The following is a 22887-nucleotide window of genomic DNA, read 5'->3' as shown; positions in this document are numbered from 1 at the left end:
GCGTTGTTATCAGAGCTTGCTGCCAAAGTTAATGACCCTAAATCTCAGCAGGTAACAGATGCCAAGTGTCCCTTGAAAGAGGTTCTGTGTCTCTCCGGAGACGATACTGCGTTCATAACGCACAGCAATCCAGCCCAAATGGCCGCTCACGGCCCAGGAGCTGAGAACCGCGGAAATGCGCCACCAGTACAGGACACACCATGCACAGAACACATTCTGTGCACTGATTACAATGCATGCACTCTTAAAGTGATTGACAGGTACGGATACATACACATCACAGCTGTTACAGCCTCGTTAATAGCACAAACCAGTGGTTTGTCACTCGCAACGCAATGCGAATTGGCCCACAAGTCGCTGTTAGACAGAGCAGCTGACAGTAGTGTGATGTCTCAAAGTTTGTTCCTTGACCTGCAATACCGGGCACAGCATGCCCACCTAGAGGGCAACTTGTTTTATCGATCCCCCTGTGTTCGGCCTTATACTAAGGCTAGTACTCAGATGGTTCATGCCTTCTCGTGTCCTTTTCAGTTAAGACACATGGCTGCAATCCGCCCAATGTATGTATCTGAAATGGAATACCTCCCACTTCTCTTGGGCTATGTCCTGTTACTACTGCAACTACTATCTGTACTTGCCTTTTCAGAGGAGGAATTCACCCTCTCTACTGAAAAACCTGCGCAGGATTCGTTAAATCTAACTGACTTTGTGGAGTGTGTCGCTCTGACGTGGGAACATCCACCCGTAGTCAAGCCAATGCCACCGTTGGATGGGGGGGATGTCCTCCAACGACAACAAACTCTTGTGTGCCCCTTTCTCCAGGGCCTCCTCGCAGACACTGCGCGTAACAGCGTGACTGAAACCCCAGCAGACGCTGGGGCAAACAATGTCACCCAAGAGGACCGGATTTTGAAAGGCAACGCGTGCACAGACTCGCCTACGGTGTGTGTTGACATCTGTTCATACAGCAAACCTCCTCGCCAAGCGAAGGTAGAATTGGTATGGATAGATAACACGCCGGCGAGACCTTTGTGTTTCAAACTTGTTGCAGTGATTTCCAGCATACTGATCGCTCTTCGGTGCGCTTCCACACACGGCAATAAGGGAGTATTGTTTTGCACAGACTCAAACTATGCCCGTCTCGACTACACTTGTCACTTGCCCAACGGGCGTAAAAACGGTTTTCGAACAGCCGAGTTAAAACCCGTCAAGCATAAGGAGTTGGTTCTTGCCCGCGATCACAACGCGAACACGCAAGACATGCAGGTATACGGTAAAAAGGTCAGAAACCACTCAAACCTTCTGGGACCTGCCATAGTCTTCAATGACGAGACAAGTGCCCTTACTAAAGCAGGGGCTGTCAGCAACTCAGCATGGGACTTCGTCCCTGGGGTCCTTCTTTCTGATCCCACCCTTTCCGTCTGCGTTGTCTTAGCCTCGTCGATGGCTCAAAGTGTTACACTCGCAACACAACGTGACCCGGTCGTCCGTGAGACGAAACAGCTCCCGCGTAGAGCTCGCAAGCCCCACGTGCCCTCTGCGGACACTAGGCAGACCCAAAGGTTAGCCAAAGTCCCGCAAAAGGGCGTATATAGGAAGCTATCCCTGCCGGTGAAGTTACAACATGAAGTAACCCACAAAGCGCTGTTGGACACGACATCGGACATTAGTGTGATGTCACAGAGTTTGTTCCTTGACCGAGAGACAGCCGCTGGCCGCCGCGTCCGCGTCCATGGACGCGTCCATGGACGTGGACGCGGCGGCCATGGACGCAGCCGCGAAAAAAACGGCCGGCCGACCATATCCAAAATCAAAAACTCTTCACCAAGTGCACAAACTTTCCCAGTTTGGTCTCAGCTAATAGGCTTGTGTTCTCATTCAAAGAGTAGCACACATGTGAAGCAGCCAGTGGTTTAAAGTAACAAAGTACATTTACTCAAGTACTGTATTAACCAGTAAGTACTTTTTTTCTTTTTATTCTCGAGGTTTAATGGTGGCAGTAATGTATTTCTACATGGATAAACCCACAAACACGCGTGGATTTCACAACTAGCAGGCTCTAGGCAGTGATTATCAAGTAACAAATGTGAGTATAGGGAAGCAGCACATAATTACTATTCACACATATTTGACACAAACTGTATTAGAAATGGATGTAAACTTACATTGACATTTAGAACCATGAGGTATCCATTTCACCACCTCATCATTCACACACAGCAGTTTAAAGAGGCCCACGTAGCCGACATTACAAGGCACTCTGACTGTTGACCCCAGGATGTAGGATTCCTTCAGAGTAGTTGTGTTGAAATTCGAGTCATAATGATCACTGGATAGAAACGATGCAAGATGACAATCTGAACAATAAAAAGAAAAAGAAAACAAAATCATACATCTACCATATCTCTTTGCCTTTGCGACGCGTTGTGAGCTTGTAGATCTGCTACTTCTTGGCAAATGTTCTGCCCCAGGATAATGGATGTTGGGGATATTTTGATTATCACGATAATATCATAAATCTTAATTTCTTTGGTCACAATAATCATGACCTGACATGTTCATATCGTCCCATTCCTACTACAGATCAATGCCATTATTAGGTTATTATCTGTTCAATGTTGAGTTTAGGTTTTCGAAAAGGTTGGTTTTGGTTGGAGCTGAATATCTACTGGCACTACTGCCATGAACAAAGGTATATATCACTTGATATGCGCCCTGTGATGATGCAAACATATTCACAGAGATGGGAATAGTACTCACATTCTGTACTCAAGTAAAAGTACAAGTGCTTTTGAAAAAAAAAAACGACTTTGGTAAAAGTAAAAGTACTCTTTCAAATAATTACTCAAGTATAAATTAAAAAGTACATGCTTTGAAAAGTACTTTTAAAGTAAAAGTAAAAAGTATTTTTACCGGATGTTTCTGTGCAAAGCCTTCCTCACGTTATATATTTGTAGGCTATTGAACTTAAAAGATCCCCACCAAATACATGTCTTAAAACTGGCCCAGGATTGGTTTCAAGGGAATTGTAAAATTCATAGACCTTTGAAATCGTTTATTTTCATATCAGCACCGTCTTAGGAATTTTTCCACTTGAAGTAGACAAACAGTGTATAAACCATCTAGTTAGTACAGTGCTTCTCAAACCTTTTCATGTCAAAGACGCCTAAAATGACAATTAGCCCGCAGACCCCCATTTGTAAAGATAATGCCAAGGACCCCAGTAAAGGAAAGATTTTTACAGCTCTAGCTGTGATGTAAACTCCCCAGTTGCATTAGGCATTCATTAGGCTATTACACCCATAATGGCATTTCTATCTCCGGGAACCCAATTTATGTAATAAAAACATGGTCGGATTGGGACTCCGGAAATTTGCATGAGACCAGCCCTGCATGCGAGCACGCGCAGTGCACGTTAATTATTTATTAATATAAACAGTAACAAACTATTTTGCCCATCTACTTTCATTTAAATCAGTGGTGGGAGTTTCAATATATGCAACTGCTCCTGTCAGGGCCTGATTTACCCCCCCCCCCCCCCCCTTAATCATACCGGCCGCCGGGCGGCCGACCGACCGGGAATTCTCCAGAGTCTCCAGATGGCCAGTCCGAGCCTGCATAAAAAACTATGTTAATGAACATGAATAAACCCACAAACACACGTGGATTTCACAACTAGCAGGCTGCAGGCAGTGTTGTCGTTTTTTTCATATTATTGTTTTCACTGATCCATTTGTGTCAGTGAGAACTGCTGAACCAAACCAGGCACAACACTAATCACACAAGTTAGACACACTCTTAAAATGCTGCTTGACTTTGACAACTTATAGCGGAGCGGCTAACTGCCTTTTTTCATCAGAATCTTTCAGTTCATGATAAAAGCGTGAAAATTGGCATGAACAGTCTCCATGGATCACTTGACAAGAAAATTGGCCGAGGCAATTGAAATTTCAAGATGTCCACCACCGTAGTGAAGCAATTAAGTGATATAAGGGTTTATTTGATGATACAAGCATGAAAATTGGGATGATCAGTCTCTGTGGGTCACTTGACAATAAGAGGAAGAATCCGCACACTGTCTCTCAGCTCCCAAAAAAATTTATTTAACACAGCGGGCAAAAAATAATTAACACAACGTTTCGGCCTATCTGGCCTTCATCAGGTGTAAACTGAACTGTGATACAATGTGTAGGTATATATATAGACTGGGGTATGCTGGGTAAAAGGGGACTACACCCCAATGAACTTGACTAATTACTAATCAAGTAGGCCTGCTGTCAGTAGGCAGAGCAATCAGTAGCCTACTGAATGGCCATCAGAAGTAGGCCTGCCATATTCAGTTCACATAGGCTACAAAATAATGAAAATCAACCCACATCTTAACTGACAATAAAACGTCAGTGTTACATACCTTATTACAGTCATATAACAATAAAAAGATCAAAGTAGACAAGAATTAAAAATCACAGTCAGAAATCACAAAAAATATTAAAAACAGTACCAAAACGAATACAAAACAAGTCAAAGAAAGGGTTTGAGGTCGAATTCCTCATTGAGGCCATGCGGAGCCATAGTATTAAGGTAATTAATGTAGAACATCTCTCTCTGTAACAAGCGTTGTTCCTGGTTGCCGCCTCTAGGGGGCTTTTCAACTTTTTCAATGCCAATATAACTAAAAGAGGTGATGCTGTGGCCTGCTTGTTTAAAATGTACAGCCACTGGGTTTTTTTCATCCCCACATCTAATGTTAGACCGATGCTCACTCATCCGGGTGCGGAGGGCTCTGTTGGTCTTACCAACATATCCCAACCCACAGGGACATTTAATAAGGTACACTACATGGGTGGTGCTACATGTTATCATGCCCTTGATTTTAATGGGTTTCCCACTATGTGGATGTGTATACGTTTTGGTTTTTCTAGTGAAGACACACTGAGCACAACCACCACACTTGTAATTACCATCTGGGATGTTATCTAAAAAGGTACTTTTTTTCTCTGCAGGTGTATAGGACCTGACTAGCTGGTCTCTCAAATTGGGAGGCCGCTTGAACACCACTCTTGGGGTTTCCTTAAAAATAACATTAAGTCTGGGGTCTGATTGAATTATATGCCAATGCTTAGATATAATATTTTTAAAATCGAAACCCATGGGTGAGTATTTAAGAACACAGAAGGGAGCATTCTCTTTTTTAGGTCTGGTTTTGGGTATAAGGCATTCTTCTTGTGTTAGAGACTTAAAGCGGTTAGCCGCATCATCAACCCACTCCTTTTTATACCCTCTTTCAATGAAACGATTGGTCAAGTCAGTAGCTTGTGCGTCATAGGAAGAATCTGTGCTGCAAACCCTCCTAGCCCTGTGAAATTGACTGATGGGCAAGCTGCGTATTAGATGAGTGGGATGAAAACTGTCCCCTCGCAAAATAGTGTTTCTATCGGTGGGCTTGCGGTACAGATCTGTTTGGATAGAGTTATTGTTTTTAATGACTAACACATCCAAAAAACTGATACTAGTGTCACTGAACTCTATGGTAAATTGCAGATGCTCGTTGGCCGAATTTAGGTAATTATGAAACAATTTGAGCGTTTCTGCCGGGCCCGCCCATAAAATAAACAGGTCATCAATATACCGTTTATATAAAAGAATATTGGTATGGTAGGGGTTAACCATAGGGTCAAGTACAAAATGTTGTTCAAAATAACCCATATATAGATTGGCATAATTAGGGGCCATGGTGCTGCCCATGGCTGTTCCCTTGGTTTGTAAGAAAAAATCATTTTTATATAAAAAATAATTTGTGGTCAGGACCAATTCTGCGAGTTCAGTGACACAAGCTGTACTAGGTTTCAAAAGTGGATCTCGTTGACGCATGAAGAAGTTAACAGCCTCCAAACCACCTCTATGAGGGATATTGGTGTACAGGCTGCTAACATCTAGCGTGACCAAAAAACATTCTGTGGTGGGTAAGTCCACAGACTTAAGTTTATTAATAAAATCAATCGAATCCCTCGTGTATGAGGGAAGAGAAGTTACCCATGGCTTCAGACAATGATCAACAAAGGTAGAAATATTAGAAGTAAGCGAATCAATACTGCTCACTATAGGTCTGCCCACTAAGGGAACTGTCTGTGATTTATGTACCTTAGGCAAAGTATAAATAACAGGAATGACAGGGGAATCATTTTTCATAAATGCATATTCATTTTTACTGATTTCACCATTTTCAAACCAAAGTTGCAATTGATCATGTACAGATGCTTTAAAAGAACAAGTAGGATCAGACGGGAGTTTTCTATAAAAAGTGTCATCATTTAGTTGTCTCCTAATTTCTAAGTCGTAATCAGATGCATTTTGAATAACAATGGCCCCACCTTTGTCTGCAGGGCGAATTATAATGGTAGTATCTTTCTGTAATTCAGTAATAGCATCTCTTTCCGACTTAGACATATTATTGAACACTTTATACTCAGTTTTTCTTTTAAGGGCAGTCTGTATGTCAAACTCAACCAAACGGCAATATGTATCGAGAGAGGCATTTCTATTCTTTGGGGGAATGAATGTCGACTTTTTTCTAAAAGGAATACATTTCCCCACATTAGGAGTAGTCAGAGGAGGAGCCGCGTCAGGTTCATTCACAATTTCATTCATATTATGATTGTCCTGTCCGTTCACCAACACTGGAGACACAGTAGGCCTAGTGCTAGGATGAAATAGTCCTTTGAGTCTCAGTGTACGAAAAAACTTTTGAATATCAATGTAGGTCTCAAAGTCATTAGTGTTAGAAGTAGGTGCAAACGATAGGCCTTTACTAAGGGCGGTGGTATATACTTCTGATAGGGATTTGGTTGAGAAGTTCATTACCGTGGATAGGTTTTGCTCCGGGTGCTGTAGTATTCGTTTGCGTAACCCTCTCCTGCATTTTTTGGTGCGCGCTGGTGTTGGTTCCACCCGCGTCCTCGTCCTCCGCCTCGGCGAGGCCGCCGTGTGGCGTTCCCTAAAAAAGGCGCCCCTCGTCTGGACCGGTTGCTGGAATCGGAGTCCAGTGACGAAGAGGAGGGCCAGCTCTGAGGAGGAAGGCTCTGTGACTGCTGTGACGACAGGCTCTGCGTAAACTGGTCCTCTTGCAGTGGTGGCGGTGGCTCGGATGTCAGTTTCTTTCTCCAGAAGTACACATTTTGTGTCTGGTAGTCCTTCGCATCTCTCGCGAATTTCTTGCGTTTAATAAGCTTGGTGTCAGCCAGGCACTTCTCTTTCAATTGTTCACATTCTTTTTTTATATTTAAAAACAAAGACTTGTCTGTAAGTTCAGCATCAATGCGACTGGTTGTCAGCAGGATCTCTTCTCTCGTTTTAGCAAGTAGTGCTGTTGTTTCTTGAGTGACCAGTGCCATAAGATCCATAGAACATTTATTCAGAATCTCGCACCAGCGATCACTGAATGTCGGATCGTTTGATCCGATCGCCGGAGCCTTTTGTATTCTCAGGCCTCTTGGTATCATTTTGCTCCTTAGGGAGTCACTCAATGCCACAGCATGTAGGTATTGTTTAGCCTCTCGTATGTAGAGGTGTTTTAGTAGTACACACTTGTAATTCAGATGGTAATTACAAGTGTGGTGGTTGTGCTCAGTGTGTCTTCACTAGAAAAACCAAAACGTATACACATCCACATAGTGGGAAACCCATTAAAATCAAGGGCATGATAACATGTAGCACCACCCATGTAGTGTACCTTATTAAATGTCCCTGTGGGTTGGGATATGTTGGTAAGACCAACAGAGCCCTCCGCACCCGGATGAGTGAGCATCGGTCTAACATTAGATGTGGGGATGAAAAAAACCCAGTGGCTGTACATTTTAAACAAGCAGGCCACAGCATCACCTCTTTTAGTTATATTGGCATTGAAAAAGTTGAAAAGCCCCCTAGAGGCGGCAACCAGGAACAACGCTTGTTACAGAGAGAGATGTTCTACATTAATTACCTTAATACTATGGCTCCGCATGGCCTCAATGAGGAATTCGACCTCAAACCCTTTCTTTGACTTGTTTTGTATTCATTTTGGTACTGTTTTTAATATTTTTTGTGATTTCTGACTGTGATTTTTAATTCTTGTCTACTTTGATCTTTTTATTGTTATATGACTGTAATAAGGTATGTAACACTGACGTTTTATTGTCAGTTAAGATGTGGGTTGATTTTCATTATTTTGTAGCCTATGTGAACTGAATATGGCAGGCCTACTTCTGATGGCCATTCAGTAGGCTACTGATTGCTCTGCCTACTGACAGCAGGCCTACTTGATTAGTAATTAGTCAAGTTCATTGGGGTGTAGTCCCCTTTTACCCAGCATACCCCAGTCTATATATATACCTACACATTGTATCACAGTTCAGTTTACACCTGATGAAGGCCAGATAGGCCGAAACGTTGTGTTAATTATTTTTTGCCCGCTGTGTTAAATAAAATTTTTTGGGAGCTGAGAGACAGTGTGCGGATTCTTCCTCTTCTCCAGTCTACATTTTTTTGGATCCAGCACCTGTCGCAGTCACTGGGATGTGCGTGTATCTTCCGACTGCTTTAGATTATTTTTTATACACAGCACTCCTATTCTGACTCCCTATTCTGAGAATACCAGCGGCGCATCATGACTGACGAACAGATCTCTATTCCAGTGGGGCTACAAAAAACGTTTGAATTTACCCCTGAAGATTATGACCGCATCATTTTGAAAGACTCTCTATTTGAGGGTAGCACTACTACTGCGAGTGCACAAGTTGACACTGATGCCGCGGTCAGACTACTAAAACACCTCTACATACGAGAGGCTAAACAATACCTACATGCTGTGGCATTGAGTGACTCCCTAAGGAGCAAAATGATACCAAGAGGCCTGAGAATACAAAAGGCTCCGGCGATCGGATCAAACGATCCGACATTCAGTGATCGCTGGTGCGAGATTCTGAATAAATGTTCTATGGATCTTATGGCACTGGTCACTCAAGAAACAACAGCACTACTTGCTAAAACGAGAGAAGAGATCCTGCTGACAACCAGTCGCATTGATGCTGAACTTACAGACAAGTCTTTGTTTTTAAATATAAAAAAAGAATGTGAACAATTGAAAGAGAAGTGCCTGGCTGACACCAAGCTTATTAAACGCAAGAAATTCGCGAGAGATGCGAAGGACTACCAGACACAAAATGTGTACTTCTGGAGAAAGAAACTGACATCCGAGCCACCGCCACCACTGCAAGAGGACCAGTTTACGCAGAGCCTGTCGTCACAGCAGTCACAGAGCCTTCCTCCTCAGAGCTGGCCCTCCTCTTCGTCACTGGACTCCGATTCCAGCAACCGGTCCAGACGAGGGGCGCCTTTTTTAGGGAACGCCACACGGCGGCCTCGCCGAGGCGGAGGACGAGGACGCGGGTGGAACCAACACCAGCGCGCACCAAAAAATGCAGGAGAGGGTTACGCAAACGAATACTACAGCACCCGGAGCAAAACCTATCCACGGTAATGAACTTCTCAACCAAATCCCTATCAGAAGTATATACCACCGCCCTTAGTAAAGGCCTATCGTTTGCACCTACTTCTAACACTAATGACTTTGAGACCTACATTGATATTCAAAAGTTTTTTCGTACACTGAGACTCAAAGAACTATTTCATCCTAGCACTAGGCCTACTGTGTCTCCAGTGTTGGTGAACGGACAGGACAATCATAATATGAATGAAATTGTGAATGAACCTGACGCGGCTCCTCCTCTGACTACTCCTAATGTGGGGAAATGTATTCCTTTTAGAAAAAAGTCGACATTCATTCCCCCAAAGAATAGAAATGCCTCTCTCGATACATATTGCCGTTTGGTTGAGTTTGACATACAGACTGCCCTTAAAAGAAAAACTGAGTATAAAGTGTTCAATAATATGTCTAAGTCGGAAAGAGATGCTATTACTGAATTACAGAAAGATACTACCATTATAATTCGCCCTGCAGACAAAGGTGGGGCCATTGTTATTCAAAATGCATCTGATTACGACTTAGAAATTAGGAGACAACTAAATGATGACACTTTTTATAGAAAACTCCCGTCTGATCCTACTTGTTCTTTTAAAGCATCTGTACATGATCAATTGCAACTTTGGTTTGAAAATGGTGAAATCAGTAAAAATGAATATGCATTTATGAAAAATGATTCCCCTGTCATTCCTGTTATTTATACTTTGCCTAAGGTACATAAATCACAGACAGTTCCCTTAGTGGGCAGACCTATAGTGAGCAGTATTGATTCGCTTACTTCTAATATTTCTACCTTTGTTGATCATTGTCTGAAGCCATGGGTAACTTCTCTTCCCTCATACACGAGGGATTCGATTGATTTTATTAATAAACTTAAGTCTGTGGACTTACCCACCACAGAATGTTTTTTGGTCACGCTAGATGTTAGCAGCCTGTACACCAATATCCCTCATAGAGGTGGTTTGGAGGCTGTTAACTTCTTCATGCGTCAACGAGATCCACTTTTGAAACCTAGTACAGCTTGTGTCACTGAACTCGCAGAATTGGTCCTGACCACAAATTATTTTTTATATAAAAATGATTTTTTCTTACAAACCAAGGGAACAGCCATGGGCAGCACCATGGCCCCTAATTATGCCAATCTATATATGGGTTATTTTGAACAACATTTTGTACTTGACCCTATGGTTAACCCCTACCATACCAATATTCTTTTATATAAACGGTATATTGATGACCTGTTTATTTTATGGGCGGGCCCGGCAGAAACGCTCAAATTGTTTCATAATTACCTAAATTCGGCCAACGAGCATCTGCAATTTACCATAGAGTTCAGTGACACTAGTATCAGTTTTTTGGATGTGTTAGTCATTAAAAACAATAACTCTATCCAAACAGATCTGTACCGCAAGCCCACCGATAGAAACACTATTTTGCGAGGGGACAGTTGTCATCCCACTCATCTAATACGCAGCTTGCCCATCAGTCAATTTCACAGGGCTAGGAGGGTTTGCAGCACAGATTCTTCCTATGACGCACAAGCTACTGACTTGACCAATCGTTTCATTGAAAGAGGGTATAAAAAGGAGTGGGTTGATGATGCGGCTAACCGCTTTAAGTCTCTAACACAAGAAGAATGCCTTATACCCAAAACCAGACCTAAAAAAGAGAATGCTCCCTTCTGTGTTCTTAAATACTCACCCATGGGTTTCGATTTTAAAAATATTATATCTAAGCATTGGCATATAATTCAATCAGACCCCAGACTTAATGTTATTTTTAAGGAAACCCCAAGAGTGGTGTTCAAGCGGCCTCCCAATTTGAGAGACCAGCTAGTCAGGTCCTATACACCTGCAGAGAAAAAAAGTACCTTTTTAGATAACATCCCAGATGGTAATTACAAGTGTGGTGGTTGTGCTCAGTGTGTCTTCACTAGAAAAACCAAAACGTATACACATCCACATAGTGGGAAACCCATTAAAATCAAGGGCATGATAACATGTAGCACCACCCATGTAGTGTACCTTATTAAATGTCCCTGTGGGTTGGGATATGTTGGTAAGACCAACAGAGCCCTCCGCACCCGGATGAGTGAGCATCGGTCTAACATTAGATGTGGGGATGAAAAAAACCCAGTGGCTGTACATTTTAAACAAGCAGGCCACAGCATCACCTCTTTTAGTTATATTGGCATTGAAAAAGTTGAAAAGCCCCCTAGAGGCGGCAACCAGGAACAACGCTTGTTACAGAGAGAGATGTTCTACATTAATTACCTTAATACTATGGCTCCGCATGGCCTCAATGAGGAATTCGACCTCAAACCCTTTCTTTGACTTGTTTTGTATTCATTTTGGCACTGTTTTTAATATTTTTTGTGATTTCTGACTGTGATTTTTAATTCTTGTCTACTTTGATCTTTTTATTGTTATATGACTGTAATAAGGTATGTAACACTGACGTTTTATTGTCAGTTAAGATGTGGGTTGATTTTCATTATTTTGTAGCCTATGTGAACTGAATATGGCAGGCCTACTTCTGATGGCCATTCAGTAGGCTACTGATTGCTCTGCCTACTGACAGCAGGCCTACTTGATTAGTAATTAGTCAAGTTCATTGGGGTGTAGTCCCCTTTTACCCAGCATACCCCAGTCTATATATATACCTACACATTGTATCACAGTTCAGTTTACACCTGATGAAGGCCAGATAGGCCGAAACGTTGTGTTAATTATTTTTTGCCCGCTGCAGCTTTTTTGGGAGCTGAGAGACAGTGTGCGGATTCTTCCTCTTCTCCAGTCTACATTTTTTTGGATCCAGCACCTGTCGCAGTCACTGGGATGTGCGTGTATCTTCCGACTGCTTTTCACTTGACAATAAGCCACCCACAGCTACTTGAAATTTCAAGATGGCAGCCATTTTTCAAGATGGCCACCACCTTAGGGGAGCAGTTAAGTGATATAATGGTTTATTTGGTGATACAAGCATGACAATTGCCATGAGCTGTCTCAAAGGCTTATTTAACAAGAAAATGCTCACAGCCACTTTAAATTTCAAGATGGCAGACATGTTTCAAGATTGCCACCACCTAAATGGAGCATTAAGCAATATAATTGTTTAGTAAGTGACACAAGCATGCAAATTCTTATGATCAGTCTCTATGACAAGAAATCACTTCCAGCCACTTTTCAAGATGGCTGCCCCCTGGATCCTCAAAAGATCCATTTTCTCATAGAAATGTATGTCTTTTTCATTAAAGAGGCTGCCCATAGTTTTGTACTTTTTCTGGTTTTCATGTGTCTAGGAGGTTGACAGTACTTCATTAGACCCCCTGGTGTGGTTGTTATGAGCAATTATGTATTCTCTTTGTATTTAGCTTTTTAGCTGGAGGCTGCCACCTTGTGGGTCAAAAGTGCCGGTCCAAAAACACAGATACTTATTACATCATAGAATCAACCCCTCCCCTAATTACCATTCACCCAACACACGTGGGTGTGGCTAACTTCAGCTGGGTCACCACCCACCATGACAACCACGCATACCAATGAACTGGTGGGTGTGGCCACATAAAAACTTAATTTTTAACTCTTATACTGCTTTGGACGTTCCTGTTCGCCCCAATTCTCAAGAGACCTCCGCGCCAATCCGGCGCTCGTTCGCGTTCGTTCGTTTACCTTGTTGATGTCCTTAAGCTGATGAGGGGTTGCGCCGCCGTGTACTGTAAACACATTTTCCGCGGTGATGGTGTAAAAAATCCATTATGCGTTAACATCAACGGAGACCAATTCACTTCCTTGTTGATTTCTCTGGCTGTGAGGCTCTGTGGCCAGTGACTGGTCTGAATGCACGGCAACACATAACAGGCAAATTCACATTCATTCTCGCATGACGCCGCCCTCTGCTGCCTGGCAGACCAAAGTGCACTATTGCACAATCAAAAAATAATAATAATAATAAATAAATAAATGTCTATCTATCTACTATAACGTTGCAAAGGTAAGCCGCTTTTTGATGGCACCAGACCCAATAAATAAATAAATAATCTGGCAGTAGGAGAGTTAATGCTTTCTGTACACTTTTCCTCCTAGTATAATCATAATAGTAGATAATCACGTTTTATAGGGGAAAAAATCATGGCACCCCGTCTTTAAAGGACGATTTGGTGTCATTGTATTTTAGATTATTTTAAAGAACAACTTTTAACACATTGTCAAAATACAACATGTGTTGATCATAGATCGATTAGAAAAAAGGGAATATCTGCACTACCAGGGCACAAACCGGATGGTGTACATATTGCACAGGATTTAAATGGCATGAATGATTGGACTAAGTGTAGGGTTAAGGCATGAACTTAGTTGTATCCCATACATCAAAGTGCTTAGTAAAAGGTGGTAAAAGGATAAACTACTGCTGGTGAAGACACCGAAGATACCAAATATATCCATGTCAAGAGGCCAAGAAGATCCCAGCCCTCAAAAGCTTTGTGCTTTATCTGTGAAGATGAGAGTGTAACGTCCCCCTTACAGGACGCAAATATGCTTTGCAAGGAGCTTCTTGTCGCTTAGGGGGGACACTGCACTCGCATCTTCACAGATAAAGCACAAAGCTTTTGAGGGCATGGATCTTCTTGGCCTCTTGACATGGATATTTTTGGTATCTTCGGTGTCTTCAGCAGCAGTAGATGCTCTCTTTTGGGCCCTTTCCAGCTCTGTGTTGTTGAACTTAAAGCTATACTGTGTAAGATGCCCAACTAGTGGTCATTAGCCCTATAGCAAACCGCGGTCGCGTCCGCGTCTTTCGGCCGTTTTTCGTACCTTCAGACCCCCGCGTCTGCCTCCACCTCGCTGAGATCTATCTTTAGAGGGGTCCCTTGTTCCTGTGCGTTCAGTAATTCCAGAGATACGGACTCCTTCACCCTGCCTGGTAGGCGAAATTACCTAGAGACGGGATGGTACAAACGGGTGACAACAAATATGGCAGCCATAGCGACCCCACTTCAAGATGCGCTGTGATTGGCCGGCAGTTGTATAACCCTCGCTGTGATTGGCCGGTAGTGTGATGACGCAATTTTGGCGCGAGATCCGGTCCCCGGCAAGGATCACAGTTTACATATATAGAGAAGGCTTACAGGCTGAAATTCACGGCGCGGATCTTCTAAAACTTTTGTGATTTAATAGTTAGGAGAATTTTAAGATTTGTTTTATAAAAAAAGTTACATAGTACAACTTTAAGTTTACAGCTTGAATGATATTTTGCCCTATGTCTTGTCAATGTGCTTTCTATGCCATCACCTTCATCTAGTCGGGTTGGAATTAGTGAGATAGGCAGAGCATTGATCTTATTTATAGTGACTCATAGAATATGACTATGTGACAACCAGGAATATTCTGATGACCACCGGAGAGACGGGTGACAGCTGGAATGTAGACGGCATCTGGGAGCAGGTTGGGTTAGTGCCCCAGCTTGTGTCTTCCTTGAGGAAGAAGCCCAAGAAAAAACCACGGTTAGGCCTTTAGGAGGGCCATATTCAAGCTGCAAGCGGAGCCTGCATGCAGCACTGCAACCACCATTGGGCAAGGTGGAGCCTACAGTAACATTGCAGGTCAAGAATCTACCACTCCTGAGTGAAATGTCTGGGGCTGGAGTCTGGTGCAACGCACAGGTCCTGGACCTGGTGAGACATAGGAGGGGCCCAGACAGGAGTCAATCCACAAAGCCTAGTCCCTCCATGCGCGAGATGTTCCTCTCCCAGTTTCGGCATAGTAGTTCCGGAGCAGTGGAGTGAATGGTCCTGTCTTTCCCCAATGGGACTGATCCTGGGTAGCTACTGGGACATAAGTCTTAATAACTTATCTCATTTCCCGCGATCCCCGTCGAAACCGAAGATTTCCCGCTGTACCACTCTGCGATACCCGAGGAGCCCGAAGATTTAATTAGCTTTAATCATTATGAAACGATTAGAAGTATGGTCGGTCGCTGTATTTAGCTGCTTCGGAGACTTTAGGCCCGCCTCCTAACTGTATCCGGTCGTATTTCCTGTTTAGACCGGATCTATGTTTCCATATCCGGTCTGAAAGCCAATCATAGCTCCCGGCCCATATGTGAAGTAGATCATTACACATTATATGTATGATAATACATTTGGTCACAAACAAAAACATAGTCAGGGCGAGGCCAGACATTCCACTAGGAGTGCAGGGTGAAAGGTCGACCTGGGCCTCCATGGATAAACAAGTGAAGGGAGTCAGGACATCTGGATTTCATCCAGAGTGCGTGCACATGCACACACTCGGCCCCTACTCCCTGCACACACACACACACACACCCTGGTACATTGGTCATGTGTAAGTTAACACACATACCTCATGCACAAACTTAGAAGATGCAGGCATGTGCATAGACACTGGTTATAAAAGCTAGCCCAAATCTCTGTACTTTGTTCTGTTGGAGTCAGCCCTCTGTTGGAGCTGGGGTCTGTTGGAGGGCTCACAATACGCTACATCTGTCTAACCTGAACTCCCCGTCTCTACAATAAAACCAACTATTGATGGACAAAGGACTGGACTTTTATATCTGTTTCTGTGGGCACAGAGAGCCCCAAAACCCCCTCCAATACACAACAGATGGCGAGCTAGCGTGATGTGCATCGTCTGGTGACTTGGGGACTACTGTCTCCGAGGACGCTGGGCCGCACAAAAAGAACCCGGTGTGTATTTTTGTGAGGGGGGAGGAGACTGAGCTCACGATGGAAGAAGATTTTTTGAAAAGCAGATCTGGTCCAGATCCAGAGTGGACGGGGAGACCACCACAGAGGCAAGCTGAAATATCAACATGAACTGATTTCAACAGATCCACAAGATTGAGACCTCACAGACTCTGAATGACTCCTGTGAAGATGACACTAGAACTCAGCCTCACAGCACCATCTCTGTGATGACATGAAAGAAGAAACAAAGAAAAAGGGAAGAAAGGAGGAAGAAAAAAAAGGGAAAAAAGGGGGGTGCAGGCAAACTTCAGAGAAAATGGACAATCCTGCAGCGATGGTGCCAGTGAGGAGAACTGCATGAAGTACTATGGGGGTGAAAACTGACATTTAGCAAAATGGCTCTGCAGCAGCATTATCGAAGAAGAGATCAACAATTCAAGACCAGATGGAAGCGTTAACATGTTTCACTCTAATATCAGTATTGTTTTGTCTTTTCATTATCTTATGTGTTTTGTTGATTTCTAGCTGAACAAATTAACATGAGGACTATTAGAGAAAGTTGACATTAGGAAAATGTATCATTGTCAACAAGGTATTTGCCACGTATGTGAAGATTATTTGTTTTTTATGGCCTAAACTCTGGCATTTCAACATATTAAGAGTAGTCAGACAGCCCTGGAACGTGACTGTCAAGGAATGACTGAGTCAGGCAGAGGTTTGTGAGCTAGCTCTTCACTTTGGAAAACAGAGTTTTAAAGTACAAACAGATATTTTATCTCACATATCCTAAATTCTGAAAATTTGAGACACACAAAAGCAGATATATTTTGGACACTATTATTAGGCTTACGGCAGGTACAGTGATTTGCCTTCTGCAGTCAGTCGAATTAACGCATCAGATGTAAGTCGTCACGTCCTGCTTCCTGATATTTATGTCTGAATGATCTTAAGTGTTGTATTTGATTGTGTGGTGATTATTTAAGCCAAAGCTGTATCAACAAATGCATTGTTTAAATCTCTGTACATTTTAGGTCATACAGTATATTTGTGATGATTGTGATTTAGACTACATTGCAATTGACAGCCAATATGTTTCAGTGTTGTGAAGGAGGATTTTGAGTTTTTATGAACATGGTGACTAGAAAGGGCAGAAGGTCCCTAGAGTACATGGTTCATTGTGATATTGTGTTTCTGATGTTTAACATTTTAGCTCAGAGTTTAAAGACAAACAGAGAGATCCTGCACACTGATGGAAAATGAATGATGCATAGACTTGGGTCTGGCATAGTTTTTGTGAATGTAATGTAAATCACCTTACGATTGCTGTATAGTCTTTAATGCCTGTTTGTATGTCGATTATGTTGTTGGTATTGAGTATCATGTTTGACCAACTACCAAGGGTGAACTCCTATCGTTCGCTCAAGGGGGGAAATGAAGTAGATCATTACACATTATATGTATAATAATACATTTGGACACAAACAAAAACATAGTCATGGCGAGGCCAGACATTCCACTAGGAGTGCAGGGTGAAAGGTCGACCTGGGCCTCCATGGATAAACAAGTGAAGGGAGTCAGGACATCTGGATTTCATCCAGAGTGCGTGCACATGCACACACTCGGCCCCTACTCCCTGCACACACACACACACACACACACACACACACACACACACACACACACACACACACACACACACACACACACACACACACACACACACACACACACACACACACCCTGGTACATTGGTCATGTGTAAGTTAACACACATACCTCATGCACAAACTTAGAAGATGCAGGCATGTGCATAGACACTGGTTATAAAAGCTAGCCCAAATCTCTGTACTTTGTTCTGTTGGAGTCAGCCCTCTGTTGGAGCTGGGGTCTGTTGGAGGGCTCACAATACGCTACATCTGTCTAACCTGAACTCCCCGTCTCTACAATAAAACCAACTATTGATGGACAAAGGACTGGACTTTTATATCTGTTTCTGTGGGCACAGAGAGCCCCAAAACCCCCTCCAATACACAACATATGTTTTCCTTGTAAACAAAGGAAGGAGCTGCATGGCCATAGAATGTTTTTTTTTTTTTTTTTTTTGTAGCTGTTTGATTCCTCTACCCGCCTGGCATATGATCCGCACACATATTGTCTGCTATGTGCGCGAACGTGCCCACGTGTTACCATAGCGCACAGCTGGCTGTTTCCAACGTTTTCTTATGTAAACACTGGCGTATACAGCAGGATACTGCCTGGCAACGGATTTGTCTATTCCAATGGATATTTTTGTATTCGAAAGCTGTCATCTTGTCTACCGGTCTACTACATGAGTCGCGCACAGATCATGCACTATGCGTGCACATGCCCACGTTAAAAGGTAAGGACAATTTGGCAGGAAAACAGTTCAGCCTATGTTTAAAATAGCAGCATATGAGTTAATCAACCCCAGCTGGGTCACCCAAGTGAGGGGCATGATGTTGCGAGATACGAAACCCTGATGAGCTTGGGCTACGTCAATGATGATACGTCCCAGGTGCATCCATGGGATGTTTTTTTTTTGTTATGAAATAATGGAACATTTCTTGCAATGGTATCATAACCAGTACGATCGTGCTCTCTGCTGAATAAACTCGGCTAAATTAGTTTTTCCTCTGTGACCTATTGACAAATGAAACATCTGTCCCAGTTAGTTTTCTCAAGTGCCATGTCTTAGGCAGAGGCAGAGGGTTTATCCTTTTACCACCTTTTACCAAGCACTTTGATGTATGGGATACAACTAAGTTCATGCCTTAATCCCACACTTAGTCCAATCATTCTTCCAATGCCATTTAAATCCTGTGCGATCTGTACACCATCCGGTTAATTAAAACTCCATTAACCATGGATCGGCTCTCCCGCACTGGCACAACCTGTCAATATCTAACTGTTTTGGGGGTAATTAGACAGCATTTGGGATACTAACTTTAAATTAGCTGACGTTGAACCCCATTTTGAGTTTAACAGCAGTGATATATCACCAATGTGCCCTGGTAGTGCAGATACTTTTCTAATCTATCTATGATCAACACTGTATTTTGATGTGTTAAAAGTTGTTCTTTAACATCTTGAAAATAGAAATTTCAAGTGGCTGGAAGTGATTTCTTGTCATAAAGACTGCTCATACCAATTTGCACGCTTGTGTCACTAACTAAACAATTATATTGCTTAATGCTCCATTTAGGTGGTGGCAATCTTGAAAAATGGCCGCCATCTTGAAATTTCAAGTAGCTGTGGGTGTTTTCTTGTAAAATGAGCCTTTGAGACAGCGCATGACAATTTTCATGCTTGTATCACCAAATAAACCCTTATATCACTTAACTGCTCCACTAAGGTGGTGGCCATCTTGAAAAACGGCCTCCATATTGACATTTCAATTGCCTCGGCCAATTTTCTTGTCAAGTGACCCATGGAGACTGTTCATGCCAATTTTCATGCTTTTATCATAAATTGAAAGATCGTAGCACTTAGCCGCTCCGCTATTATTGCTGGGCCACCACGACAACTTTGGCAACCTATTCTTATTTTGACGCTAGATGGCACTACATCTTATGGGTCACCAGGGCAGATGTGTTCCCCAATTTCCAGGATAACTGGAAGCCTACCTGACACAATGAGGACATAACCGGAACAAAAACAGCATTCTTTTTGGGGGGGAATTAAACAGAAAAAAAAAATAGCTGGCGCAAAATCAACGCTGAACAGATATTTTTGGAGTGGATTGTCGCAAGTGGACAGGGATTATTTTCCAATTCCAGGATACCCATGTGCATCTTTTGAGGGCTACCGCGTGCAAATCGGAGCGACACAGAAAAAAAAAAAAAAAAAAAAAAAAAAATATATATATATATATATATATATATATGAGTTAAACACTCAAGTTGAATACAGTGGAAATAGTTCAAACATCCCATGAGAAAAGTTGGTTTTAGATTATTATTATTATTATTATTGTCTCCACCAGCCGAAGGCAGGGGGAGAGTATGTTTTCGCCCCTGTCCGTCCGTCCGTCCGTCCATGAAAGGTCTAAGATTGGTGAAGAACACATGCCACCCTTTTTACATTGACCTATTATAGCACCACCAGGACGCGTGGCCTGGTGGAGACCTGTGCTCGGAAGAGCACTTCTTCTAGTTATTATTATTAGTGGCCAAGGCCACGAAGTGGCAAAAGGCCACTCTTTAATATTGGACTTTCTCATTATTCTTCCGCCACTTTTTCTCTAGCGGCTAGACCGTGCAGTCGTGCAGTATGGCAGAGGACTATGCCAAAACGCGAAGCTCGCAACAATCGGCCAAAGGGTGGCGCTGTAGGAAGCCTTTGAAAAATGCCAACTTTGAACAGGTATAGCTCATGCTCTGTTTCAGGTACAGCCATGAAACCTGTATTCCCTTATGCGTCTCCTCATGCCGAACAACTTTTACACTCTGACTTTTGACCTCTGACCTTTACTTCTCCCACAATTTTGAATTATATGAAAAACAGTCAAAATCTATCTATCACGTGCACAGAACTTTTTTTACATGTACTTTGGACCAATATCTAAAGATCTGTCAGATCTGATTTTTTTTTATTGAAACATGCTTTTTCAATAATTCAATGAATATTGCAGTTTTATGTAAATTATTATTCTGCCTCAAATTTTCATGATGAACTACTATAGAGGGTTAGTCCAAATATCACTGAAACCAATCTTACCCCAATTGGCCAAAGGGGGACGCTATATCATTTTGAAAGAAGGCACTCAGTGTGTCAAGTACATTACATGAAACCTTTTTTTTAAATGACTGGTCAATTATGTGTGACTTCCATAGTGAAGTGGGTAGTGCCTGTGCCTGATATACGGAAGGTTGTGAGTTCAAACCCCACGTCAGGATGAGTTGATGTCAACATTCTGGATGCCCACGTGTGTGCATACCGATGTCTCTGGTTCACATTGACACATTTCCTGGGGCAATCTGCCCAGATCATGCATGTCTTCTCTTTTTTTTTGTTTTTTACTCTCAAAAAAGCATCTGCAATATAGTGCATTTGAAACTACATTGCAGTGCACATCATGGGGTGATCACTGCTTGCCTCCTGTGAATTGTTTTATTTTTATTTTTGTTTATTAGTGGCCAAGGCACGAAGTGCCCGAAGGCCACTTATTGATATTGGACTTCAGCACTATTATTCCGCCACTTTTTCTCTAGCGGCTAGACCGTGCAGTCGCTTTTTACGAAACTCGGCAGTATGGCAGAGGACTATGCCAAACGGCTAAAACGCGAAGCCCGTAACAATCGGCCAAAGGGTGGCGCTGTAGGAAGCCTTTGAAAAATGCCAACTTTGAACTGGTGTAGCTCATGCCCTGTTTCAGGTACAGCAATGAAACCTGTATACACTTATGCGTCTCCTCATGCCGAACAACTTTTACGCTCTGACTTTTGACCTCTGACCTTTACTTCTCCCACAATTTTGAATTATATGAAAAACAGTCAAAATCTATCTCCTCCTGATTTTCGCATAACGTACGCAAAACTTTTTTTACATGAACTTTGGACCAACACGGTCATCGCACAGCGGCCGGATTTTCTTTAAAGCGAAACATTATTTTTTAATAATTCACTCAATGTTGCAGTTTTATGCAAATTATTCTTCTGCCTCTAAATCATACATGCAAAGTGACACGTTCATGGCATTTGGCAAATATGTAGATGGTAAGTCCAAATATCACTGAAAGCAATCTTACTCCAATTGGCCAAAGGGGGGCGCTATACGAAGCGTTTGAAAACTCAAACTTTAAAGGGGCATAAGTCATGCCTCGTTTCGTTTGAAGACATGCAACTTGCTTACACGCGTGCCTTGACTCAAGCAGAAGACATCTGTGTCTTTGTTAAGTAAGCTCCGCCCTTTGATTTTCCACAATTTTGAGCAGTTTGTAAAACGTTTAAACCCGCTTTTATTCCGGAATTTTCGCATAACGTGCATGGAACTTTTTTTACATTAACTTTGGACCAATATCTAAAGATCTGTCAGATCGGATTTTTTAAAAATTGAAACATGCTTTTTTTAATAATTCAATCAATATTGCAAGTTTTATGCAAATTATTCTTCTGCCTCTAAAACATACATGCAAAGTATCATTTTCATGATGAACTACTCTAGAGGGTTAGTCCAAATATCACTGAAACCAATCTTACCCCAATTGGCCAAAGGGGGGCGCTATATAATTTTGAAAGAAGGCGTCAAGTACATTACATGAAACTTTTTTTTTTTTCTTTTCTTTTTTTTTAAATGACAGGTCCATCATGTGTGACTGCTGTAGTGTAGTGGTCAGTGCCTGTGCCTGCGGTACGGATGGTTGTCAGTTCAAACCCCACATCGGGTTGAGTTGATGTTAACATCCTGGATGCCCATGGCATGTGCATATGTCAAACTCTTTAATGTTGACACGTCTGATCTAACTCCAGATCACGTTCATGTTTAAAATGAGCCCCACAACTACTGTAGATTTACATGAAACTTTTTCTTTTTTCTTTTCTTTAAAAAAAAATGACAGGTCCATTATGTGTGACTGCCGTAGTGTAGTGGTCAGTGCCTGTGCCTGGTATACGGTTGGTTGTCAGTTCGATTCCCACATCGGGCT

At 42.5% G+C, this 22887-nt stretch overlaps 1 protein-coding gene across 2 annotated transcripts in view; it reads right to left on the bottom strand.

Moving 5' to 3' along the window:
• The window catches only part of LOC308280799 (uncharacterized protein), a 91580-nt gene that overhangs the window by 36798 nt on the left and 31895 nt on the right, over positions 1-22887 (bottom strand). The window contains exon 8 of one of the 2 annotated variants that reach the window (XM_080755116.1): positions 2166-2357. The exons of the other annotated variant lie outside the window; for it this stretch is intronic. Coding sequence (XP_080611242.1) covers positions 2166-2357 — 192 coding nt within the window. The remainder of the gene's footprint in view (positions 1-2165; positions 2358-22887) is intronic. 2 annotated transcript variants of the gene reach the window in all.

The sequence above is a fragment of the Nannobrachium achirus genome (assembly GCF_963921795.1).
Source record: "Nannobrachium achirus genome assembly, contig: SCAFFOLD_237, whole genome shotgun sequence".
Taxonomy (NCBI): Eukaryota; Metazoa; Chordata; class Actinopteri; order Myctophiformes; family Myctophidae; genus Nannobrachium; species Nannobrachium achirus.
Note: the sequence above shows the minus strand (reverse complement) of the source record. Positions and strands in the feature narration are given on the sequence as shown.